Source organism: Dermacentor variabilis, chromosome 9 (genome assembly GCF_050947875.1).
Source record: "Dermacentor variabilis isolate Ectoservices chromosome 9, ASM5094787v1, whole genome shotgun sequence".
Taxonomy (NCBI): Eukaryota; Metazoa; Arthropoda; class Arachnida; order Ixodida; family Ixodidae; genus Dermacentor; species Dermacentor variabilis.
The window spans coordinates 101533235-101557722 of record NC_134576.1 but is presented as its reverse complement, the minus strand read 5'-3'; the positions used below and the strand labels follow the sequence as shown (position 1 = coordinate 101557722).

The following is a 24488-nucleotide window of genomic DNA, read 5'->3' as shown; positions in this document are numbered from 1 at the left end:
AGTGGCTTAACTTTCGAAGTTAATAAACAAACGTAAGATAGCTGACACAAGAAAACATAATATGGATAGAATTGAGCATGCTCTGAGGAACGGAGGAAGCCCAAAGACAGTGAAGAAGAAACTAGGAATAGGCAAGAATCAGATGTATGCGTAAAGAGACAAAGCCGGCCATATCATTACTATTATGGATGATAGTTCAAGTGGCTGAGGAGTTTTGTAGATATTTATACAATACCAGTGGCACCCACGAAGATAATGGAAGAGGGAATAGTCTAGAGGAATTTGACATCCCACAAGTAACGCTGGAAGAAGTAAAGAAAGCCATGGGAGCTATGCAAAGGGGGAAGGCAGTTGTGGAGGATCAGGTTACAGCAGATCTGTTGAAGGATGGTGGGCAGATTGTTCGAGAGAAACTGATCACCCTGTATACGGAATGCATCATGACCTCGAGCGTACCGGAATCTTGGAAGAACGAAAACATAATCTTAATCCATAAGAAAGGGGACGCCAAAGACTTGAAAAATTATAGACCGATCAGCTTACTGTCCGTTGTCTACAAAGTATTTACTAAGCTAATCGCAAATAGAATCAGGAACACCTTAGACTTCTATCAAGCAAAGGACCAGGCAGGATTTTGTAAAGGATGCTCAACAATACGCCATATTCCCACTATCAATCAGGCGATAGAGAAATGTGCGGAATATAACCAACCCTTATATATAGCTTTCACTCATTACGAGAAAGCGTTTGATTTAGTCGAAACCTCAGCAGTCGTGCAGGTATTACGGAATCAGGGTGTAGATGAGCCGTACATAAATATACTAAAAGATAGCTATAGCGGCTCCACAGCCACCATAGTCGTCCATAAAGAAAGCAACAAAATCCCAATAAAGAAGGCCGTCAGGCAGGGAGATACGATATATCCAATGCTATTCGCAGCTTGTTTACAGGAGGTATTCAGAGACCTGGACTGGGATGAATTGGGGATAAGAGTTAATGGAGAATACCTTAGTAACTTGCGATTCGCTGATGAGATTGCCTTGCTTAGTAACTCAGGGGACCAATTGCAATAGATGCTCACTGACCTGGACCGGCAAAGCAGAAGGGTCGGTCTACAAATTAATCCGCAGAAAACTAAAGTAATGTTTAACAGTCTCGGAAGAGATCAGCAGTTTACGATAGGTAGCGAGGCTCTGGAAGTGGTAAAGCAATACATCTACTTAGGGCAGGTAGTCACCGCGAATCCCGATCATCAGACTGAAATAATCAGAAGAATAAGAATGGTCTGGGGTGCCTTTGGCAGTCATTCTCAGACCATGAACAGAAGGTTACCATTATTCCTTAAGAGAAAAGTGTATAACTGATGTGTGTTACCAGTACTCACCTACGGGGCAAAAACCTGGAGGCTTACGAAAAGAGTTATACTTAAATTGAGGACGACGCAACGAGGTATGGAAAGAAGAATGGTGGGGGTCACGTTAAGGGGATAAGAAGAGAGCAGATTGGGTTAGGGAACAAACGCGAGGTAATGACATCTTAGAAATTAAGAAAACGAAATGGGCATGGGCAGGGCATGTAATGAGGAGGGAAGATAACCGGTGGTCATTAAGAGTTACGGACTGAATTCCAAAAGAATGGAAGCGTAGCAGGTAATGGCAGAAAGTTAGGTGGATGGATGACATTAAGAAGTTTGCAGGGACAACATGGCCACAATTAGGACATGACCGGGGTAGTTGGAGAAGTGTGGGAGAGGCCTTTGCCCTGCAGTGGGCGTAGCCAGGCCGATGATGATGATGGTGCTGCTGCTGCTGCTGCTGCTGATGATGATGATGATGATGACGACGACGACGACGACGACGACGACGACGACGACGACGACGACGACGTGTGCGATCTCCCACTGCCTGGTTGCCGTGTTGTGAAGGTGACAGCCTTCTCTGATGACATCACATCGTATCTTAGGAAGAATGATATCCCGTAGACTTCAAATGTTCACTGGAAATATTTCAGGTACTGCGCTAAATTTTTCCAAATGCCGTTATTTGTTCAATGGCTCACCACATATACGCCGAAGTCCTCTTTTCCGTCTTCCAAAAAGCGATTCTTTTCGTATTTTAGGCCTTGATTACACCTATGATGGTATATCAGACTGTCTGTCTCTCAATTCTTGAATATGTAAGGCGAAGTACTCAGGATGTTCAAGGGAATGATTTACCCCTATTTAAATGGAGGTGCTTAGCACAGCCTCAATTTTGCTGCCGAGTATGGTACGTTTGTCACGTTGTACAGCCAACATTACGGGTTACTAGGTCCTTGCAGTCCCTTCTCGGTTCCTTCTTCTGGTCAGGCAGTACAGAGCTGGTCTGTCGCTCGGTGCTTGAGCAACCACGCTCCCGCGGTGGGTGCACGTTCCCATCCGTGTCTGTCCGCTGCCGGCTGCTTGCTCTGCGATTTCTGCTCCGCCTGTTACAGCGTGATCAGTGTCCAGCGCGTGAACTCGCCTGCTATTTTCTTGGCACGAATATTCCTTAAGTGTTACCGGGCGTGCACTTAAATCGCGGACAAGTGATAAAGGCACCTTCATTTAAACTCTACGGCCATGGCATTTTATTGCCAGGTACAACAGGTGCGTCCGGATGCAGACGTTCTCGAAAACCGTGCTGTAGGTACAATGTCAGCCTTACTGCTTCCTCTAGTTCCCCCAGCGTGCGGCGATCGTTCCAATAACGTGCCGTGGGGTGCGACAACAGCATCATTTCTGCCTGGACACCTACGCAACTTCATGCGGCGTCTAGAGTGGCAAGTGCTCAAAACGTGTGGCAGGCTTGAGAGGTGGGTCATAGTCCCATCTTCGTTGTGTCAATTTGCCCCCTTCAAGAATCAAATAAACACATCCTCCTGCAGAGCGGCGTCGCTAGGGCTTTATTAACCGCTTTATTAAACCTCCTAGGCGACGTTGCACGTGCTTGCCTCCGCTGGCGGCAACCCGTAGGTCCCGTTTGGTCCGCGGAAAGGGTCTCCCCCTTGAATCGCACAGTTCGCGGAAACACTATCTCCGGCGGGGGAGGAAGATTTCGACGCGTAGGCGCCAGCAGCCACTGGGCGAGGGATCGGCGTTTCAGCAGCGGAATTTCCCTCTGGGATGACGAACCGTAGGTTCGCAGCGACCAGATGTAAATCTGGTCGCTGCTCACGTAGTTGCTTCGCGTGGCTTTTACAGCGAAGCTGTATACCTCTACCGTCCAAGGGAATTTTCGTGTCGTAAGCAAAAAACTCCCAATACGTCGACGATCCTGGAGATAGTGAAATACCTGCCCGACCGGCAGCGGAGGTGAAGCAGGCGTTAAGCCCAGTTGCGACGCCGGTTACTCGAACTTCGACCGGCGTTACTATTGGGATGCGTGGCGTTGTCGGCAGGATGCAGGCGTCCGGTAGACCATGGCGACCAGGCAGTGGCGAGACGATACCTGGTGCGAAACTTGCACTGTTCATTCAATGGTTGGTGAAGGATATGAAAGGAAGAATGAATAAAAAATACATTGCGGGGCCGCCTAAGTAGGCGCTGTAATATCGCATGAGGGATTTTGCTCACGTCAACGTCACGTGACATGTACTGAGTCCCGTCGGTGCTTGGCGGCTGCTCCCTCTCTCCTAGGCGACGTTGTACGCGCTTGTCTCCGCTGGTGGCAACCCGTGGCTCCTGTTCGGTTCGCGAAAAGGGTCTCCCCTTGAGTCGCACAGTTCGCGGAAAGGGTTCTCCCCTTGGCCACACACAGACACACACACACATGCACGCACGCACGCGCGCACACGCACAAACACGCACAAACACACGCGCACGCACATGCACACGCACAAACACACACACACACACACTAAATGATAATATGGGGCAATGTTGTGTTGTATAATAAGTGTTGGATATGAATACATGGTGTCGCAATGAATTATGAATGATTCTGTGAAAAGGTTTCACATATGTTGCTGTAAATTACGACTGTGTGCTGGACATAGTACATTGCGTCCGTTGAAGCGTGGTTTGTGTGGTCAATCGGTTGCATCATTCTAATAAAAGTGAAGTTGCCTTTGAAACCTGTGGCATTCTCATTTACTGCCATCCTATTCGCTCACTTTCCCAAGGAAGCTGCTGGAACAATCGCCGTCAATAACAGCATAATTATGTTTTCATCAAGAGATACGCCACTCCTATAGTTTAATGAAACGCCAGCGCTTCAGCTGAGGCGAGTCACAAGCTAGCCTCAGCTTCAAAAGAAAAAATAACTGTGGCGTAGTGGTCGAACTGCCGGACGGTAGAGAAATTCAGATATTCGCGCCAAACAGCATAAGATCTAGACGTCGCTGCAATTTCCGGTTGTGATGTCGCTTTTTATTATTTTTTGCTTGCTGTTAGTTGTCCCTTCCTATACGTAGCTGGCGACGGATCCAACTAGCTGCCATTTTCTTGACATGTGGGCTTCAATGGAATATTCGCTACCGGTTTAGATATACGTTGTAATAGCTCCGCTGTAAAATGCTTTGATTGTGTGTAGGTGTGGCGGTTTTAGATCGCATCCCTTAGGCGCCCATTCCTGTGGCCAGCGTTAGCGTCGTCCCTCGGCGTTCTCGTAAACCTAGCGAACGAACACAGCGAAGGATGAAAGAGCGAACGCGGAGTGCTGATGGAAGGCGGCGATAGCGACGAGAGCGCAAGGGGGAAGGCGGAGGAAGAGGGTGCCGCGCAAGACGGGCTTTGCGGCAACGATGGCGCCAGTGCAGCGCGCGTCGTCTGTTCACCGATGATGCCACTGATACCATATATGGAAACAAAGCGCTGTATGAGCGGAGGTCTGTCTGCGGCGGCTGATGTGAATCGCGCCCACGCCACACCCACGCGCCGCCTCGCGCGATCTCCCGATTAGCGAGGCAGTCGCGCCACACTTCGTTCCGTTTGCAACATGTCGCACGAGACAGATTGCCTGCGCCAGCCAATATATCGCGAAATGAAAACACGTATACAGCTGCGTTCATATTTTGCATCAGGAAGTACCGTAATCGTTGGTGATATTTTTCAACTTAAGAGTCGGCGTCCATGTTGTGGTTTTAACTGCTCTTAAAATCATCATATTGTAAAACAGGTCGTTGAATATTGCGTTTTTGCTTTTTATATGTTTGCGTTGGTCATATTAAGCTTAAAAGGCTTAGTTGCCGGTGGAGCAATTCACGAAGGCAGCTTTGCTGTTCTTTAAGAGTGACGGTGAAAAGGCAAATTTGACAAAAACTCACTGAAAATGCCAGAACGACTACGGTGGTTATGTGCAGTAAGATCTAGCGTTACATGTAAAGACTTTGGCTCCGAAAGCGGTGAAAGGAACCCGTTCGCGGCAACTGTCACGGCATGCGATCGCCTTCAACAACATTACATATTCAATGTACTCACGTCGTTCGGCTTTTTCTCACATTTTGTTCAACATTTTAGGAATTCCTGTTCCAATATCCCAACTACATGCTTTCGATGGTCGCGAAGGTGCACCATTTCCTGTTACTCTTGGTGTTCGTCAAGGGTGGCCTCTATCCCCAATACTCTTTGTGCTCTGCGTTGAGCCATTTAGAGACTTACGTGTGCAATAACAAGCAGCGGTGGCGTAGAGGTACAGCATCCGCCTAGCGTGCAAGAGGACCGTGGCTCGAATCCCGGTGCCGCGCAATTTTCCTCCGGATAAAAAAAAATCCACGTGTTGATAAAATTGCATAAACAGGCTTGGAGTGTGGCCTGATCCCGGTGACCAGAACCGGTAACGCACTCCCTCACCAGAGCAGGAATGGCCACCCTGGTGCAGTACTTGGCAACAACCTCCTATATGAATTCAACAATCCAACCCCGGCCATCAGTCCCCAGCAGTTGCGAAGCAACTGACTACTGCGGCGGTCAGACCTGTGACGCAGCAGAGGGTGCAAGGAATCTCTGGGTCCGGACAGGTCGCCATCGGAATCTGAACCTGGCAATGTCCAACGATAGAAAGTTATTCAGTGAGTCGAGTCTAGCAGTGCTATTGGAGGAGTTAGAGGACAGTAAATGGCATATAACAGGGTTCATTGAAATTAGGAGGACAAAATAAGCATATACAGTGCTAAAATGCGGGCACGTCCTTCGCTACCAGGGCTTATCGGAGAGACGAGAACAAGGAGTCTGATTCTTGATTAATAAGGATATTGTTAGTAACATAAAGGAATTCTATAGCATTAACGAGGGGGTGGCAGGCCTTGTTGTGAAACTTAACAGGAGGTACAAATTTAAGGTCTTACAGGTCGGCGCACCGAAATCCAGTCATGATGACCAGGAAATCAAAAGCTTCTGTGAAGACGTGGCATAGGCGATCGGTAAAGTCATAATAAAATACACTATACTGATGGGCGACTTCAATACCAGGGTAGGCAAGAAGCAGGCTGGAGACAAGTCAGTGGGGGAATATGGCATAGGGTCTAGGAATAGCCGGGGAGAGCTATTAGTAGAGTTTGCAGAACGGAATAATTTGCGGATAATGAATACCTTCTTCCGGAAGCTGGATGACCGAAAGTGGACGCGGAGGAGCCCGAATGGCGAGACTAGAAATGAAATAGATCTCATTATCTGCGCTAACCCTGGCATCATACAAGTTGTGGACGTGCTCGGCAAGGTGCGCTGCAGCAACCATAGTTAGGTAAGATCTCGAATTAGCCTAGACTTGAAAAGGGAACGGAAGAAATTGGTGCACAAGAAGCCGATTATTGAGTTAGCGGTAAGAGGGAAAATAGAGGAATTGCGGATCAAGCTACAGAACAGGTATTCGGCTTTAACTCGGGAAGAGGACGTTAGTGTTGAAGCAATGAACGACAATCTTATGGACATCATTAACGAGTGAGCAGTAGAATTCGGTGGTAACTTCGTTAGACAGTATACCGGTAAGCTATCGCAGGAGACGAAACATCTGATTAAGAAACGCCAATGTATGAAGGTCTCTAATCCCACAGCTAGAAGAGACTGGTAGAACTTTCCAAGTTAATTAACAAACGTAAGATAGCTGACACAGGAAGGTATAATATGGATAGAATTGAGTATGCTCTGAGGAACGGAGGAAGCCTAAATACAGTGAAGAAGAAACTATGAATAGGCAAGAATCAGATGTATGCGTAAAGAGACAAAGCCGGCCATGTTATTACTATTATGGATGATAGTTCAAGTGGCTGAGGATTTCTATAGAGATTTATACAATACCAGTGGCACACACGAAGACAATGGAAGAGGGAATAGTCTAGAGGAATTTGACATCCCACAAGTAAGGCTGGAATAAGTAAATAAAGCCTTCGGAGCTATGCAAAGGGGGAAGGCAGCTGGGGAGGATCAGGTTACAGCAGATCTGTTGAAGGATAATGGAAAACTGGTCACCCTGTATACGCAATGCCTCATGACCTCGAGCGTACCGGAATGTTGGAAGAACGAAAACATAATCCATAAGAAAGGGGACGCCAAAGACTTGAAAAATTATAGACCGATCAGCTTACTGTCCGTTGTCTACAAAGTATTTACTAAGCTAATCGCAAATAAAATCAGGAACACCTTAGACTTCTGTCAAAGGACCCGGCAGGATTTTGTAAAAGCTACTCAACAATAGACCATTTTCACACTATCAATCAGGTGACAGAGAAATGTGCGGAATATAACCAACCCTTATATATAGCTTTCACTCATTACGAGAAAGCGTTTGATTCAGTCGAAACCTCAGCAGTCGTGCAGGTATTACGGAATCAAGGTGTATACGAGCCGTACATAAAAATACTAAAAGATATCTATAGCGGCTCCACAGCCACCATAGTCCTCCATAAAGAAAGCAACAAAATCCCTATAAAGAAGGGCGTCAGGCAGGGAGATACGATATATCCAATGCTATTCGCAGCTTGTTTACAGGAGGTATTCAGAGACCTGGACTGGGAAGAATTGGGGATAAGAGGTAATGGAGAATACCTTAGTAACTTGCGATTCGGCGATGATATTGCGTTGCTTAGTAACTAAGGGGACCACTTGCAATATATGCTCACTGACGTGGACAGGCAAAGCAGAAGGGTTGGTCTACAAATTAATCTGTAGAAAACTAAAGTAATGTTTAATAGTCTCGGAAGAGAACAGCAGTTTACGGTAGGTAGTGAGGCACTGGAAGTGGTTAGGAAATACATCTACTTAGGGCAGGTAGTGTCCGCGGATCCGGATCATGAGACTGAAATAATCAGAAGAATAAGAATGGGCTGGGGTGCGTTTGGCAGGCATTCCCAAATCATGAACAGCAGGTTGCCATTATCCCTCAAGAGAAAAGTATATAATAGCTGTGTCTTACCAGTACTCACCTACGGGGCAGAAACCTGGAGGCTTACTAAAAGGGTTCTGCTCAAATTGAGGACGACACAACGAGCTATGGAAAGAAGAATGATAGGTGTAACGTTAAGGGGATAGGAAGAGAGCAGATTGGGTGAGGGAACAAACGCGAGGTAATGATTTCTTAGTTGAAATCAAGAAAACGAAATGGGCATGGGCAGGGCATGTAATGAGGAGGGAGGATAACCGGTGGTCATTAAGTGTTACGGTCTGGATTCCAAGAGAATGGAAGCGTAGCGGGGAACGGCAGAATGTTAGGTGGGCGGACGAGATTAAGAAGTTTGCAGGGACAACATGGCCACAATTAGCACATTACCGGGGTAGTTGGAAAAGTATGGGAGAGGCCTTTGCCCTGCAGTGGGCGTAGCCAGGCCGATGATGATGATGACGGCGACGACGACGACGACGACGATGATGATGATGACGACGACGAGGACGACGTGTGCGATCCCCCACTGCCTGGTAGCGGTGTTGTGAAAATGACAGCCTTCTCTGATGACATCACATTGTATCTTAGGAAGAATGATATCTCGTAGACTTCAAATGTTCACTGGGAATATTTTAGGTACTGCGCTGAATTTTTCAAAAAGCCATTATTTGTTCAATGGTTCACCACATATACGCCGAAGTCCTCTTTTCCGTCTTCCAAAGAGCGATTCTTTCCGTATTTTAGGCCTTGATTACACCTATGATGGCATAGGTGTAATCCAAGGGATGGATATTCCAAGGGAAGGGAAGCGTAGCAGGGGGCGGCAGCAAGTTACGTGGGCGGATGAGATTAAGAAGTTTGCAGGGACAACATGGCCACAATTAGTACATGACTGGGGTAGTTGGAGAAGTATAGGAGAGGCCTTTGCCCTGCAGTGGGCGTAACCAGGCTGATTATTATTATTATTATTATTATTATTATGATGATGATGATGATGATGATGATGATGATGATGATGATGGCATATCAGACTCTGTGTGGCTCTCAATTCTTGAATATGTAAGGCGAAGTATTCAGTATGTTCAAGTGAATGATTTACCCCTATTTAAATGACGGTGCTTAGCAGTCTCAATTTTGCTGCCGAGTATGGTACGTTTGTCACGTTGTACAGCCACCATTACGGGTTACTAGGTCCTTGCAGTCCCTTCTCGGTTCCTTCTTCTGGTCAGGCAGTACAGAGCTGGTCTGTCGCTCGGTGCTTGGGCAACCACGCTCCCGCGGTGGGTGCACGTTCCCATCCGTGTCTGTCCGCTGCCGGCTGCTTGCTCTGCGATTTCTGCTCGGCCTGTTACAGCGTGATCCTGTCGGTGCTTGGCGGCTACACCCTCTCTCCTAGGCGGCGTTGCACGTGCTTGCCTCCGCTGGCGGCAACCCGTGGGTCCTGTTTGGTTCGTGGAAAGGGTCTCCCCTTCAGTCGCACAGTTTGCGGAAAGGGTTCTCCCCTAGAGTCGCACGGTTCGCGGAAACGGTTCTCCTCTTGGTGACGTACACACACAAAGGAGCCTGTAATTACTGCGGGGTGCCCGCCAGACCGGCAACCTCTCGAGACAACCATACAAAATTAGGGATTCATCCTCCGTTTCGATTAGGCATGGTATTTCGGTCATTCTTGTTGCACGGGGTGTTACACGCCAACCGTAACAGCGCTCCCCTCCCCATATGTGGGCCCATCCCAAAGATTGTGCCATGCCGTGCCGACCCTCGGTGGAGGTGAAGCAGGCATTAAGCGTTGCCCATACGTGGTCCCATCCCAAAGATAGTGCAATGCCGGGCAGACCCGCGGCGGAGGTGAAGCAGGCATTAAACGTTGCCCATGCATGGGCCCATCCCGAAGATAGTGCCATGCCGGGCCGACCCGCGGCGGAGGTGCAGTTCGCCAGAAAGGGGCCCACATACACAGCTTCGATGGTCATCCTTCTTCACAGAGTGGAAGGGCACTGAGATTTTTTTACTGCTGCGGGGTCCTTTTGTCTATGGCGTAACCCGTGTGAGGAAGTTACCGCGGGACATCGTCGTCGCGCTCTGTTTCCACTTCTCGAGCTACTGTCGTTTCTGTCAGAGGAGTTGTTCTTTCTTGGGGAAGACGAGTATTGTATTAACAACATCTGCGGCGTGTGCACGGGCACTGTCGTGGAGCAACATGAACCCATTCGTCAATTTTCCACGTCGTTGGTTCTTGATTGCGACAGTCAGCCGATCCGGCGTTTCAGAATATCGGAAACGATTGATAGTCTCTCCAGGTTTAGCAAATTCTATCAGTAATGGCCCCTGAAGATCGAAAAAAAAAAGTCAACAACACCTTTCCGGCGTAAATGATGGCCTTTGCTTTTTTGGGGTAGGTCAATTAGAATGTTTCCACAGTAGTGTTTGCCATCGTGTTTCAGGCCCGTAGTAGTGGCACCATGATTCGTTCCCGGTCACAATTGCAGACAAGAAGTCCTCACCCTCATTGTGATACCGGGTCAGATAAGTCAAGGCAGCGCCGAACTTCTCCGTTTTCTGGCGGTAGTTCAAAACGTTGGGCATCCATTGCGCACACAAGAACCCATAACCGAGATGTTAATTACTGCGTGAACCGAACCATGTCTGATGTCCACACGCTCTGCCAGTTCATCGATGCTTATCCTCCGTTCTTGTCTAATCAGCTCATCAAGCATTGCAATTGCGTTAGGGGTGAATGCATGGTGGCTTTGGCCCGGTCTTGGGTCGTCTTTGCAACTTTCACGTCCTTCATTGAAGCCTTTCCGCCAACGCTTTACAGTGGACAATGAAATGCAATGTTCAACGTACACGGCAGCCACACGGCGACTAATTTCTTTTTGTAGAACACCTTCAGCTGTCAAAAACCTCACGACACCACGCTGTTCAACTTTTGGAGCGTCCATTATGTCACGCAACTATCTTCAACCCACTGTATGAGCGCATTAAAGAACATTTATCCTCACACCTGCGTGTCACTTTTGTAAATGAGAGATGCCTGTGTGCTACGCGCATGCCTTGCAGATAATGAACCGAACCATTATTGCGCGGAGTTGGTTGGCTCACTTTCATTTGACTCGCCTTCGCACATTAGAAATGCGAAGATACAGTGGAATATACAAATGCGGAGATACATAGGGCAAAAAAGTGTCTCTGGAAACAAAGTTCACTGCACGTATACACAAAATCTCGCAATAAGATATTTAAATATTATACGTACAAGTCTCCAATAAGTATATGTATCTACGAAAAGTCACGGTATATAATGCGTCAGACAAGGCAAATAAACATGTTGCGGAATCACAGATTCACAGACCGCAGAATCCGAAGGCCCGCCCCACTCCCTCCACTCCTGCTGGCGTATCGCGCGCGAAGGAAGGCGGCACGCTTCCTCCCCACTTTTCTCCCTTGCGCACACAAGACTGAGCCACCATCGTCGGCTCACCCATGCCAACCCCTCCCCTCCCCCCTACGCTTTCACTCGGCCATACAGCATGCGGCGCACGGTTACGATGTTATCGCCCTTGGACTTTATACGGAACATCAGGGCGACGGCGACGGCAGGCATGCGCCTGGAGTGTCCATATAATTGCTATCGCAATAATATAATAAAAGTATCCGGCAATTGAAGCGTCCCGTGGCTCATCACTTTGCGCAAACGAAGAAGTAAGAAAATCGAACTTTCACCATGCGACAATTCGCTGCTCCGCAAGAATGTCTTTATTTTTTGTAGGGTGGGAGCACCAAACTAAAAAAAAAAAAACGAAGGAAAGCATGTTGGCCACAATGGAATGCCTAGTTTGGGCACCTAATGTGGCTACGGAAGAATATCGAAGAAAAAGTGAGACGCTTGATCCAGAGAGAAACATACGCATATAGTGCTCGGCTTCCTACACCGGCGATACAAGAATTTCCGGAAAGGTTGCGCTCAAGCAAACGCGTTGCAATCCGTCGAGCCCCCAGAGTGATGGCGCCGAGCGACCAATGCTTCCTTTTCTCGTATGCTAGCCAGAAGGCGTGCAATACTCTGCCAGGCGAAAATCCACTCGCCCAAAGAAAAACGAACGCCCACCGAAGTGCGCCGCGCGGTCCATGGTCGTGGCAACACGAGAAAAACGCATGCGCTCTGGCTGGCTATAGAAGCCTGCGGGTAGCGAGAACAAGAAAATTGAAGAGGCTCAATGTGTCTTCGCGAATAAAAGTCAAAGTAGAAAAATAAATAGAAACGTAGTTACCTTTGTTGGCTTTAGTGTCTTCACATGGATGCTTTGGCGTAGGTGAAAAAAATGTTGATATTTTTTTTTTCTGTGACATGACAGCACAAATGAACCACCACAACGCTTCGTTTCATCGGACCTCGCTGCGAACTTTGTCAACTTGTCTGACGGCGTGTTGATTTGGCTTTTCTCGTTGTATGTTCCGATGTACGACTTTAGAAACGTCAATGCACCTTTGGCGCCAAATGTTTATAACAATATCAAACCCACAAAGTTCCGAAATTGGAAATCTAAAGCATGACTTTAGAAATGTCAATGCCCTTTTTGCATCAAAAGTTTATGAGAACTTCATACCCATAAGGTTACGGAATTTAAATCCATGCGCTCCGTAAATTCCGCGGCCTCCGCGAGATGCTGAGACGAGCCCGCTCGCCATCAAAACGCCCTTGAAACTTTGTGCTCAGATGGGGCTCCTTGCGTTATGTGACTCCAGGTGCATGGGCGTTGCCGCGAAATCCAGCCCGAGTTCGCAATGTACGCGCTGATATGTCTTTCCGAGCATGAAAAAGACATTCTAGACAAAATCCAGAACGATTTCTGGCGCCGGGGCTTGTTTTTCTCGGTGGTGCATGGACAGCACGAAAAAATTTCGGGCGGGGGGGGGGGGGTTAACAAGCCGCCCCCCCTGGCTTCGGCCCAGCTCAGTAGCTATTTTCTGCCTATGAGAAAATGTAGGCAGCTGTCTTACGTATGTATGATGGTAGTACTGAATGCACCCATTTGCACAGACTAATGAGATACACAGCTCTACATTATTGTATTGTGTACTGAATGCCTTGCTGTGTGATAGGTGGCCAAGAGAAACAGTGAAGAAACCACGTTTTTCCGCCTACTCATGTTTCGACAAAGCAAAATAGCCGCGTGGCATGGCATGCTGACTCGCCAACTTTGAACAGAACAAGTTTTCACACAGATGCGTTGCACATTTGTTGTAAGAAAAAGAGAAGCAGAAGGGTGTTGAAAACAAAATCTGAAGGAGAAAAACAATCTGAAAAAAAAAACATTAATGCAAGCGGTGTTAGTTTTTGTTAGCGCCTGCAGAAGAAGTCGTGTGCTCGCCGAACGCATAGCAGACGACAGGCGTGGTGGCGTTTACCCATCGCGCATCAACAGAACCGCTGCCATGGAAGCAAGCTTGATTTTTTTTTGTTTTTTTTTTTCCTCTATAAGTTGGCCCACCAAGCACCAGGGGAGAAATTGGCACTTATGATCCAATTATTGTTTACCTGGGGGTACAGCAGCGGACTTAGCCGTGGTACAAGCCTCATTCATGGCTCGTACAGTTCTTTCTGTAAACCAACTTTCATGCGCACCATCATTGAATGTTAATCGCATTCAAGACGATGAACATTCCCAAATAATGTGCACTGCCTGAATTTTTTTTTAAATAATTCCTTTAAATTGAGAGAAAACATGGTCGGGCATATTTACCTTGGCTAATGGCGAACTCCGTACTTTTCTTGATGACGTCCATTTTACCGGGGATGAACCGGTTTCCTTCCGGAAACAGCACCACGTTCGACTGCGAAGCAAGAGACGAACGCGCATCCTCACCATCAACTACCTTTTTTTGTCTTGCTTCGCAAAGATGATCGCATCTCACTATAGACGCGGCGGGCACTCTAAAGGAAGATCTTGGAGTGCGCAAGACTGTTTGGATGAATTTCGCGCTTTGTTTCTTTTCGTCTCTAAAACGGCAGCAATGCGAACTCTCATGGAAAAAAAAAAAAAGAAGTTCATACGGTGGGCTGGCGATAAATATTTCTTACGAATAAAAAGCTTTGCGAGTTTCCCCTTGGGGCCAAATTCGCGACGGATTTATCCGTAAGAAGAGTTTGACGCTGACCAATCACCTTAGCTAATAATATTTATTCACTATCGTGATTGGCCGCCCCCTATTAATACGAACTGTAAGGAACCCGGGCAAATTATTATTACATTTTTGTTATATATAATTATGAAGCGTATTATTAGCGAAGGCGAGTATATAATTAGCGAAGGTGGTTTGTAAATGTCAGAGAATTCTTACAAACGAAATGCTTTGTGAATTCGGCCTCCCTGGTGCTGATTTGACCCACGTTCTCAGAACATCTTTTGTGACGCAGCAGTCGGTGAAAACAAGCGCCGACCAATCAGATAAAAATTGTCAAGCGTGACTGCTCAGACGACAAGCAGTGCACACGGACGAAAGTATTTGCGAATTCGTCGTCTCCAGATTTATTGACGCGTATATTTATTAAATTAAATTATGGGGTTTTACGTGCCAAAACAACTGTCCGATTATAAGGCACGCCGTAGTGCGGAACTCCGGAAAATTCGGACCACCTGGTGTTCTTTAACGCGCACCTAAATCTAAGTGTACGGGTGTTTTCGCATTTCGCCCCCCATCGAAATGCGGCCGCCGTGGCCGGGATTCGATCCCGCTACCTCGTGCTTAGCAGCCCATCACCATAGCCACTAAGCAAGCATGGCGGGTTGCGTATATTTATGACATGCGGTTGTAATTCTTCATATATACATAACATTTCCCCGCGTCTTCACAAGCATAAGCCAGCGAAATTCTCTAAGACGCAACGAGACGGTTAGGGCTTCGGACCTCTACGGCATTCTCTCCGAATGATCGATCCGCACAGGCGAACTAACTCGGCCACGCGCAGTGGCCCCGCCGAACGGAAAGGGTGCCGAATATATTAGCGGACACTTCATTACTCGCTAGCGCCGGTACGCTGTTGCCTTAGGTGCGGAATTTCGGGAAGCGTTTAGTGATCTGTTAGGCATGGCGAGTTGCCTTATCAGCCATCACGAACCAGTGAACGCGAACTTCGAGTTCGCGGGGCGTCGCTTCAGAGATGCCGTAGCTGCCGCTAATGAAGCGCCAACGGCCGCCATCTTTGTTTAGATGAGTCTGACTCAAACCAAGGTCTATATATATATATGCTGTGCTCGGAGTCCGTGCCAACCATGAAAGTATATGTTACCGATATTTGCTTGTTCTGGAGGTAGTAGAGACCTTGCTTCATCTTGAAGTGGTTTAGCTGCTGCCGGTTGATGTAGATGCAGCCGTGCTGCCCAAGCGCAGTGTAAAAAAGAAAAAAAAATATTGCCATTAATCTTTTGAAGAAACAGGAAATAAGTTGAAAAATAATGAACTCTCCGCAATGGCAAAAAGACAAAAACTGAAACGTCAGGAATGGATCTGTCTAAGTCTATATATATCCACTGTATCCTGAAAGTTTGCAAAAGATAAATTTGCCATCAATGGTTTGGAGTAAGAAGAGATGAAAGGAACTGTTCTGCAGTGTTAAAAGAAAATTACCACAGCTTCACACACACAAAAAAAACTGCATGCCTATACATGTTCGATTATTTCTAAGGTGGTTTGTAAAATTTCCCCTCATGTAAAGCTATAATGGCTAAACCACGAAATTTATCGCTATTTAGAAGCTTCGTTATTTCCTTCGCACTGGCGCTTAGGCAGAGTAAATGACATAGTACGTGCCTTCGGAAAACTACGCAAGGAATATTATATGATAGGTTAGGGTATTTAGTCCAGTGGCTTCCAAAATTCTGTCGGTCACATGTTCCTAGACCAACTCAATCATTCAAGAATCCCCTCAGGACGGCGATCGTGACTGCTTCTTTTCTTTCCTAGAAAACGAAAGCTTGCATAGGAAGACTGCAAAGACGGTTGGTGACATATACGTCATCTACCAGAACGCTACGAGTGTGTATCAATATTCAAAAATGTTCTTTTTTTCTGTTTTCTGTCACTCACATGATCTTGGATTGTAGCGCGAAGTGACACGGACACAGACTAGAGGCAGACAGGACGAGCGCTTCTAGTCTGTGTCCGTGTCACTTCGCGCTACAATCCAAGATCATGTTACCGTACCAACTCGCCCAACTTTCTATCCGTTTGCTGTCAGTCACAGTGAACTATGAATGGAAAAGATAGGGTTATTTGAAAGAAGAGCCGAGAGTGACGACGTAGTATAGTGCTGAGGATGGCCAACAGAAATTCCGCATAAAGAAGTCAGTGAAACTTGAAAAATAAGGCATCTGGAAGTTCCTATGTGGGTACACAATCTGAAGAATGCATTAAAAAAAGCTCTTAGCGTCTACTCGCATAGACAGCTACTGTGAACAACCAAACGACGTTGCACTATAATTGCCACATTCCCCAATCGGTCTTCCGTTCAAAAAACAAAAAATAGAAAAAGCGATAACGAGTCGAAGTGACAGCGTAAATTAGATTACCTTTCCTAAGTTCGCGTAAAACTTGGACGCACAAGCTCTTACAATACTATAAAGGCCCAAACATCGGGGAAATGTTTGCAGTTCCGAGCATTTTTGCAGTGCCTAACAATACGGACTAACTTCACATCGTGGAAACTATAGCGGGTTCAGATTAAAGGTATATGTGATGGCACCCTGGCATATGCGGTGTGTCACGTACGACCCGGCTGTTCTAACTTCGTTGGTCAACATCGTACAAAAATGAAGCCGGAAGTGTGCGCTATAGGTAGGCGGTTTGGCGAAATCACTTTGACGACTTCGTTACCGTCGACGCGCATGGTTTATGGTTATAGTACACGCATGGTTACGCGCATGGTACGCGCATGGTTATAGTACACGCAACAACTGTTAAAAGCGGTACTTGCTATGAACCTGAAGAGCTGTCCATGTGTGCGTGCCTAGCTATTAAAAGAAGTACTCACGTGACGCTTGTGACACGACATTTTCTTGCGTCGAATGGAGTCCCAGACGGTCTAAATTTTGTCAAAGTAGTGGCAATAGAGTAATGACATCCTGTGCAACTTACTACATTACTTGTTTCTGAGAACCAGGGCCCAGATTCACAGAAACATCTTATGCTATAGAATTGTTTTAAAGAGAAGATTTCAACCAGGATTGATGCTGGGCGCATAATTTGCCAAGGCGGCCGGCGAATTACAAAGAGTATTTCCGAAAGAAACCCTTTGCAAACTTCGGCCCCATGCAGTTTCAGTTTCGGAACCCATCGGGCGTATACCTCATGACGTCATGGTACAACGGCTCGTTTCGTTCCTGTGGTCGATGCGGCTGCTGTACGCGAGCACAGCGGGAACCATGGGCGACGCTCTTGCTATTTCTTTTTATTGGAAACGTCATCCCACCTGGCCCTTATTGCTATACAACATTAAGAAAATTCGCTCTGTGTCATGACGTCACGACAGTTCCGGGACGACAGGTCAGGAATTTCGAGATCAAATTTAGTATCGTTTCTCAACCCTCGTACTCGCTAAGTTGTATCCTTATACGTGCCACAAGTGTGTGGCAGAGCTTCTCAAACTTCGAAAGTGTGTGTCAGTACCATGATGTAAGAATGTTCTTTCACCTTGGTCAGTACTCCTTCATAAAAAAGCTCAACCCAAAGCTGGCTTCACCGCTGTAAACGTAATAGTGGGGAGAAGCACGCTTCACGCGTTCGGTTTGTTTTACAGCTGACTGACTGCCCGTGTAATTTATCCATGTGCGTATGCTATCTAGGTATCATAAGCAAAAGCGAGCGTCAATGCATATGAATTCAAAATTTATTAGCCTCTAACAAAGGCGCAACAGAACTTAACAGGACGGCTGTTCAGTTCCCTTTTTGGGATGAAAAAATACGTGGACCTTCGCAGATACAGCTCCAAAGGAGACCCGTCAGAGGAAGTGTGGCCGGCACCCCCAAATATTTCCATATTTCCTATCCCCGCCCAACTCCCCCTTCCCCTCCACCCTCCTACCGCTATGGAGCGCCAAGAGATGGAGTGCTCTCCTGCACCTCAACGAAAAAAAAAAAATTTGACAGTCACTCAAGTATCCTTACGTGATTTGAATGCGAAGGAATAATGACTTTCTAAGTTATCACCTTACATTAAAGCTCTACCTTAATCCACCTTAGTCCAATTTGCTCTAATTTGTCCCAACCTTAATCCACCGCAATCCACCTTAATCTACTTCAGTTCACCTTAATCCACTTTATTCCACCTTAATCCAATTTTGGGAGTGGGCCAGGTCGGTTTTGTGGATGTGGACCACGGTGGCCCGCCGACGCCGTGGCTGTTCATTGTGGGATTTCGCAGTGCGAGCCGCAGCAGCTCCAGCGCCGGGAACGTGACGTCACCCCTTGGTCACGTGGGTTTTGATCCCGTCAACTAACGCCGGACGCATGCCGGATTTTTCGCTTCGTGGGGCATATAAGGCTTTCACCTTTATAACGAATCGTGCTCTGCACCGCAATACCCCCCCCCCCTCCTCCACACACGCGCACACACACAGAGACAGATAGAGAGAGAGAGAGAGAGAGAGAGAGAGAGAAAGAAATCATCGCGCCACGTGCGGACTCAAGTTCTAAAGAGGCTGCCAGAACGTGCGTTAGACACGCATGTTTTTTTACCCGTTCCATGAGTATGACTACGGTCGCGATTGGGATTTGACTTGCATGCCTAGCAAAAAACTCTTCTGAATTATTTCAGCAATATTGTTCAAATGTCACATGTATCGTTGTTCACATGTGTTACTGGCTTTGACCCCGCGATTGTATTTCTTCTTTCTTCATTATTATTATTATTATTATTATTATTATTATTAGTAGTAGTAGTAGTAGTAGTAGTAGTAGTAGTAGTAGTAGTAGTAGTAGTAGTAGTAGTAGTAGTAGTAGTTTACCTGTATCATATAATTAGTTATGCTGATCTTGTGTATAACGAGGCGGTGCAGTTCTACATTTCTACTCGTGGGATCGCCTTATTTTGACGGTCAAGAATCACGCGATTCACTGCTGCTCATGTCAAACAGAGTGGGAGTCCAGTCAAGCTTCTCCAGAGCGGCTTCTGCTCTCACCCCTCGTGTTGAACCAAACGTGAAATAAACGCGTACTGTAACGTACGCCGCGTGATAACACTTCATCGCGCCACAAACCGTGAAAAGAGCCACGTACTCGAAATACCGCCCTCAACTCGTATAGTCGACGTTCAAACAACGCGCTTCACCTAAAATAGCGCGATGACGTTCGTCTGGGAACCGTCGTTTCACTCACCTGGTGGAAATAAAAGCCGAGCAGCGGCAGTGACTGGACTGTCTGCTTCACTATGTACCGCAGGTTCCCCGTACAACCCGTGCGTTCGGCCAACAAGCTCACGGCGATCCAGTCGACTGCGTCGTATGAACAAATGCCGTAAAAAAATGCGGTGCCTCTAGGAGCCGCGCAGTTACACGCCTCTCTGTTCTTTGAAATAACGGCCCCGTTTCCCCCTCACAACGAATAATGTCGCAAGGGGAAAAAAAATTAAGCAGTCTAAACGCCAGTTGACATCCGCGTAATGCGACGCATGTTCGGTTTGGTAGAGAATGGTTGTTATAAATCACCATAAGTGTTCTGCACCGAACGATCGCGGCACTTGCGACATGTGTATACTGTGGGTCTGTCTGTCTATGTACTTATATTTAATTTTTTGGAATACTTCACAGGTTCGTAGGGCATTTTGTAAGGAGGCGTCAAAATGCAGTGCATACAAAAAAAAAAAGAAAGTGTCAAAAACAGTGTCGAAAACGAGTCAGTGTGAAACAGCGTCAGAACCAGTGCGTACACAACCAGAATAAGCAATAAAAATAAAACAAAGTAGAATGTATGGTAAGTAAAATTTGAACACGCAATCGCAGTACAAAAGAGAAGACCAAGCGATGCGGAATAACAGGAAGAAATATGGGGTACATGTTAAAGCACATGATAAAAAACAAGAAACAAAAAGCGCATGACGCATGGATCGGTGCGCAATCCATCAAAGCGCGATATAGCACGAGTAAGGCAAACAAAAGATAGCAAAAAAGGGAAGCGAAATGCGTAAAAGGATAACTAAAATATGAACTTGGACATGCTAAAAGACGGCTTCGGTGCACTGAGTTGGTGATGGAATGTATCAGGGTTAGACATAGAAACGTTGTTGTTTGACAGGTTATTCCATAATCTGATGGCTCGTAGAAGTGCTGATGAAGTGAAAGCTAAAGTGTCACCAAAGATCTATGTAAAACTGAAATGATTGTGCAATATTTTGAACGTGTGGGATGGGACATTGATGTGAAATGAACATGGTCTACCGGGGTGCACATACGCGTACTTGTGACTTAACGTTAGGAGAACGACGTCACGGCGTGTGCCTAAAGATTGGTGAGAAAGAACAGTTTTAATGTGAGTGACACTTGAATGGTGGTTGTAGGCTCTTGAGATGAACCGCGCCGCGCTATTTTGGATGGATTCTAATATGGTGGCCATGTTGTTATGATAGGGAGGCGAAATGGAGGAAGCAAATTCAAGTCGTGGGCGAACAAAAGGAAGGTAAGCTAGTTTTCGAATATTGTCAGGGGAATTTCCGAGGTTACGGCGTAGGTGCCCCAAACACTTTGAGACAATATATATATATATATATATATATATATATATATATATATATATATATATATATATATATATATATATATATATAGATGAGATGTATAGGCCAGTGACACATGCCCAATGCCACAAGGTATGTGCGTCTATCGAAATTTGCATGCGGCTATACTATAATCCGTGAGACCCTGATAATTACATACAAGCTCCACCCACAAAAACGGAGTGCGCCCTTCACCCTTGAATGAAGGCCAGCTGGAGTCCGCTCACAGCCTAATGACTTTGCTTCTTCTGATGTAAATGCTACGCTAACTGGAAAATAGCAGCTAGTTGTTCCAAGCTAAAATGTTACACTTGAAATGCTCATCTTTGGCTGAGCAGCGATATCAGAATCACCCGTAAACTTTGCGTAGACGTTCAGGTTTCTGCCTGAAATCAGTGACACAAAGACCGACCAGCACTGAGTAAACGGTTTTCACAAACACGCGAAACTGCATGACGTCAGGTAAATGAGCGAGCCTGACTGGCTGGCGCAATATGAACCGTGCGGCCACCATGGCGACGAGATCGGTTTGCAAGTCTCGTCTACTACAGCGCTAGCTACGCTCTGTAGCGCTTCCGCAACATTGCAGAACAGTTCAGGCAATCAAATAGAGCAACGTACCTCAGACTTCTCAAACTACGGGTGATAGTATGGGGTCATTTAATAGAACAGCTGTTCAAGTTCGGGAAGCCGAGTTCCTTCGCCTCTGGTCAACGCCGTACCTAACCGTCTGACGACGCGAAGTTTTCCTGTGGTCGCAATGATGCCCAAATTTTGTTTGCCTGAGTAGAGGCTGTGTACTTGTGTGGTGCCCCGGGTGTCATTCACTAATTCGAGGATGACAATGTTTTTGCATGTACACTGCAGAAGTGCTTTTGTAGGCAAGGCCATTGTCAAGCAGACACCGTTTACTGTTTTGTTTGTTACATTGTTTTGGCTGTATTGAGTAAGATGTAGCGCATGTGCGATACGCTACGTTGTACTCATATGCAAACGTCGGTATCGATACAAACCACAGTTGTACGCGTTCCTACGGGTGGGTAAATGTTCTTGTGATGTATACAAATTGTGTTTCGGGAGATTTTAATCTTGGGTTTTCAGGAAGGAGATCCCTTGGTAGCGACTTCATCAAAACAGTATAGCCCCAGCGTTGACCCTTGCACTATTCGATGTGCAACCTCATACCTAATGCAAGGGCGCCCGGCCTTTGATGCAAACCAGCTTCTCAAAAGACAAGATGATGTTATGGTCAATCATTCAGTTTTACAAATTTTCTTTTGAAACACAAACCTTTTAATGTAATTTGGGCAGAACTTATGTGAAAATGGCTATATAAACCGCTGTTTCTTTCTTTGAACTGTTTGCTTCGCGTTAGAAGCCAGATACCAGATACACGACAACGCTTGGCTTGACTCGAAAATAAAATGGTTCGAATTAAACGGTTGTTTTTTACTATTAGGGGCCTTGCGAACAGACAAGCGCGCTGAGTAGATGACGTGCTGAAGATCGTTTCTGCGAAGTGTCACACCACTGCACGGCACGAAGACAGCTGCAATTTCTGCCAGGGGGTCAAGGTCACAGGCATAAACGCCTCTACGTCAGACGCACTGCCCGCAACGTCACCAATTGAGCACGTGACCGGTAAATCATCCAATGCGGAACGCTCGGAAACGCCACTGGAAGTGCGGCGCGCTGCAAAAATCTAGAAAAAAAAAAAGAAGCGATAAAGAAAGGGAGACGGGGCTCGTGACGTAAACAAACGTGATGCAATCCGATCCCTCGGCTCCGGTATGGGGGTTGGTATGGAAGGGACGTCATTCACGGATGCTAGTCGAGGCAAAGGGAGAGAGTGTCCACGTTGGCAGTGAAGCTCGCCTCCTGGAATCTCGGCGACGTACTGTTTAAATTTCACCTATCACCTCTAAAAAAACAGATTAGGAAAAAAAATCATGCAATAGGGGCTCGCCAGGCAGAGCTTTACAAACTACTCGTCGACGGGGCCTGGTGACGGTCATATTAAGATATCTTGCAAGGCCCCCTGAAGCGGTTCTCATTGTTGAGCGTCGAAACTACATTTAAAGCACTGCGAAAGGACAACGGTCGTTTAATACAGACACAAAGCAAAATTTGATATGCACAGGTCATCAGTGTATCTTCTTCAACTCATGTCTTATTAGGGCGCTCGAAATAGAATAACGCTCGGGTGTAAGTTAACAACAAACCCCATACGCTTTGACGCCGGCTCCTTAAAGGGGCACTAAATAGAATATTAAGCTGCAAGCATGGCTTCTTCAAGAGCAAAAGTGGCCCCTGTTACCGCAAGAGAAGGTTTGTTGAGCCGGAAATGACGGAGTTACCGGAGTAACCTCGTCAAGTCACCGTGACACCATGAATTTTGACAGCCTCTATACTGGGGCCTGTTGCACTGTATATCGGCAAAAGAACGACTACGCTGCAATATGAAGAAACTCGTGATATATGAGTGTGTGCGTGTGTGTGTGTGCGTGTGTGTGTGTGTGTGTGTGTGTGTGTGTGTGTGTGTGTGTGTGTGTGTGTGTGTGTGTGTGTGTGTGTGTGTGTGTGTGTGTGTGTGTGCGTGCGTGCGTGCGTGCGTGCGTGCGTGCGTGCGTGCGTGCGTGCGTGCGCGCTTTGAAATTCATCACGCCCCGTTGACGTACATGCGCTAACATATCCGTGGCGAAATTCGTGGAAGGAAAGTTGGGCCTGCTTTTCGATCGCCGGAAATGAATAATTTCCCAACAAATTATTGAAAATAGAGTTTTCAAAGAATATTTTGTCAGTCCAAACGGATTCAGTCTTGTCATTTGTGTACTTAAATTTACTGATAGTCCAGATGCGAATAATTCGTGCGACAGTTATATCCAGCACTCAACATTGTCATTACATTGTTGCGTCTTACAGCAGGTAAACCGCGGTATCTGCTATCGGCGTTGTTCAGCGTCCCTTTATGTGTACTTACAAGAACTTTGGCGGTTGACGATGTAGAGCGCCCGCTCTTTCCTCTGCACAATGTCTCCGATGTCTCCGTGAAACAAGACCTGCGGACACAGCAACGTAAGCGTACTGGCACCATTAGGTGGCGGAATCCGGGAAAGAACAAAATGTTCCACGAGTGACAATGTGCCAGGTGGGCGACAAAAATCGGCTGCACAGGGTGACTTGATATTTGTTAAATATACGAAGGCAACAGGCAATTCAGTAAAGAAAACTACATGGGAAATTAGCTGTTCCTCTACATAATTATGAATGAGGATCACGAAAATTTACAAAATGTTAACGAAAAATTGCCCCTGCAGAGAGCAGAACTCCCAACCTCCGCATAACGCAGTGGTTGTAATTCTATCTATCTATCTATCTATCTATCT

The 24488-nt window shown here is 46.5% G+C and overlaps 1 protein-coding gene across 1 annotated transcript in view; it reads right to left on the bottom strand.

Annotated features, from left to right (window-relative positions):
• The window catches only part of LOC142558475 (1-acyl-sn-glycerol-3-phosphate acyltransferase epsilon-like), a 44258-nt gene that overhangs the window by 18082 nt on the left and 1688 nt on the right, over window positions 1-24488 (bottom strand). Inside the window, exons 3-6 of the mRNA XM_075670607.1 lie at window positions 24083-24161; window positions 19710-19825; window positions 15628-15714; window positions 14081-14171 (exon numbers count right to left, since the gene is read on the bottom strand). Of these exons, the coding sequence (XP_075526722.1) occupies window positions 14081-14171; window positions 15628-15714; window positions 19710-19825; window positions 24083-24161 (373 nt within the window). The remainder of the gene's footprint in view (window positions 1-14080; window positions 14172-15627; window positions 15715-19709; window positions 19826-24082; window positions 24162-24488) is intronic.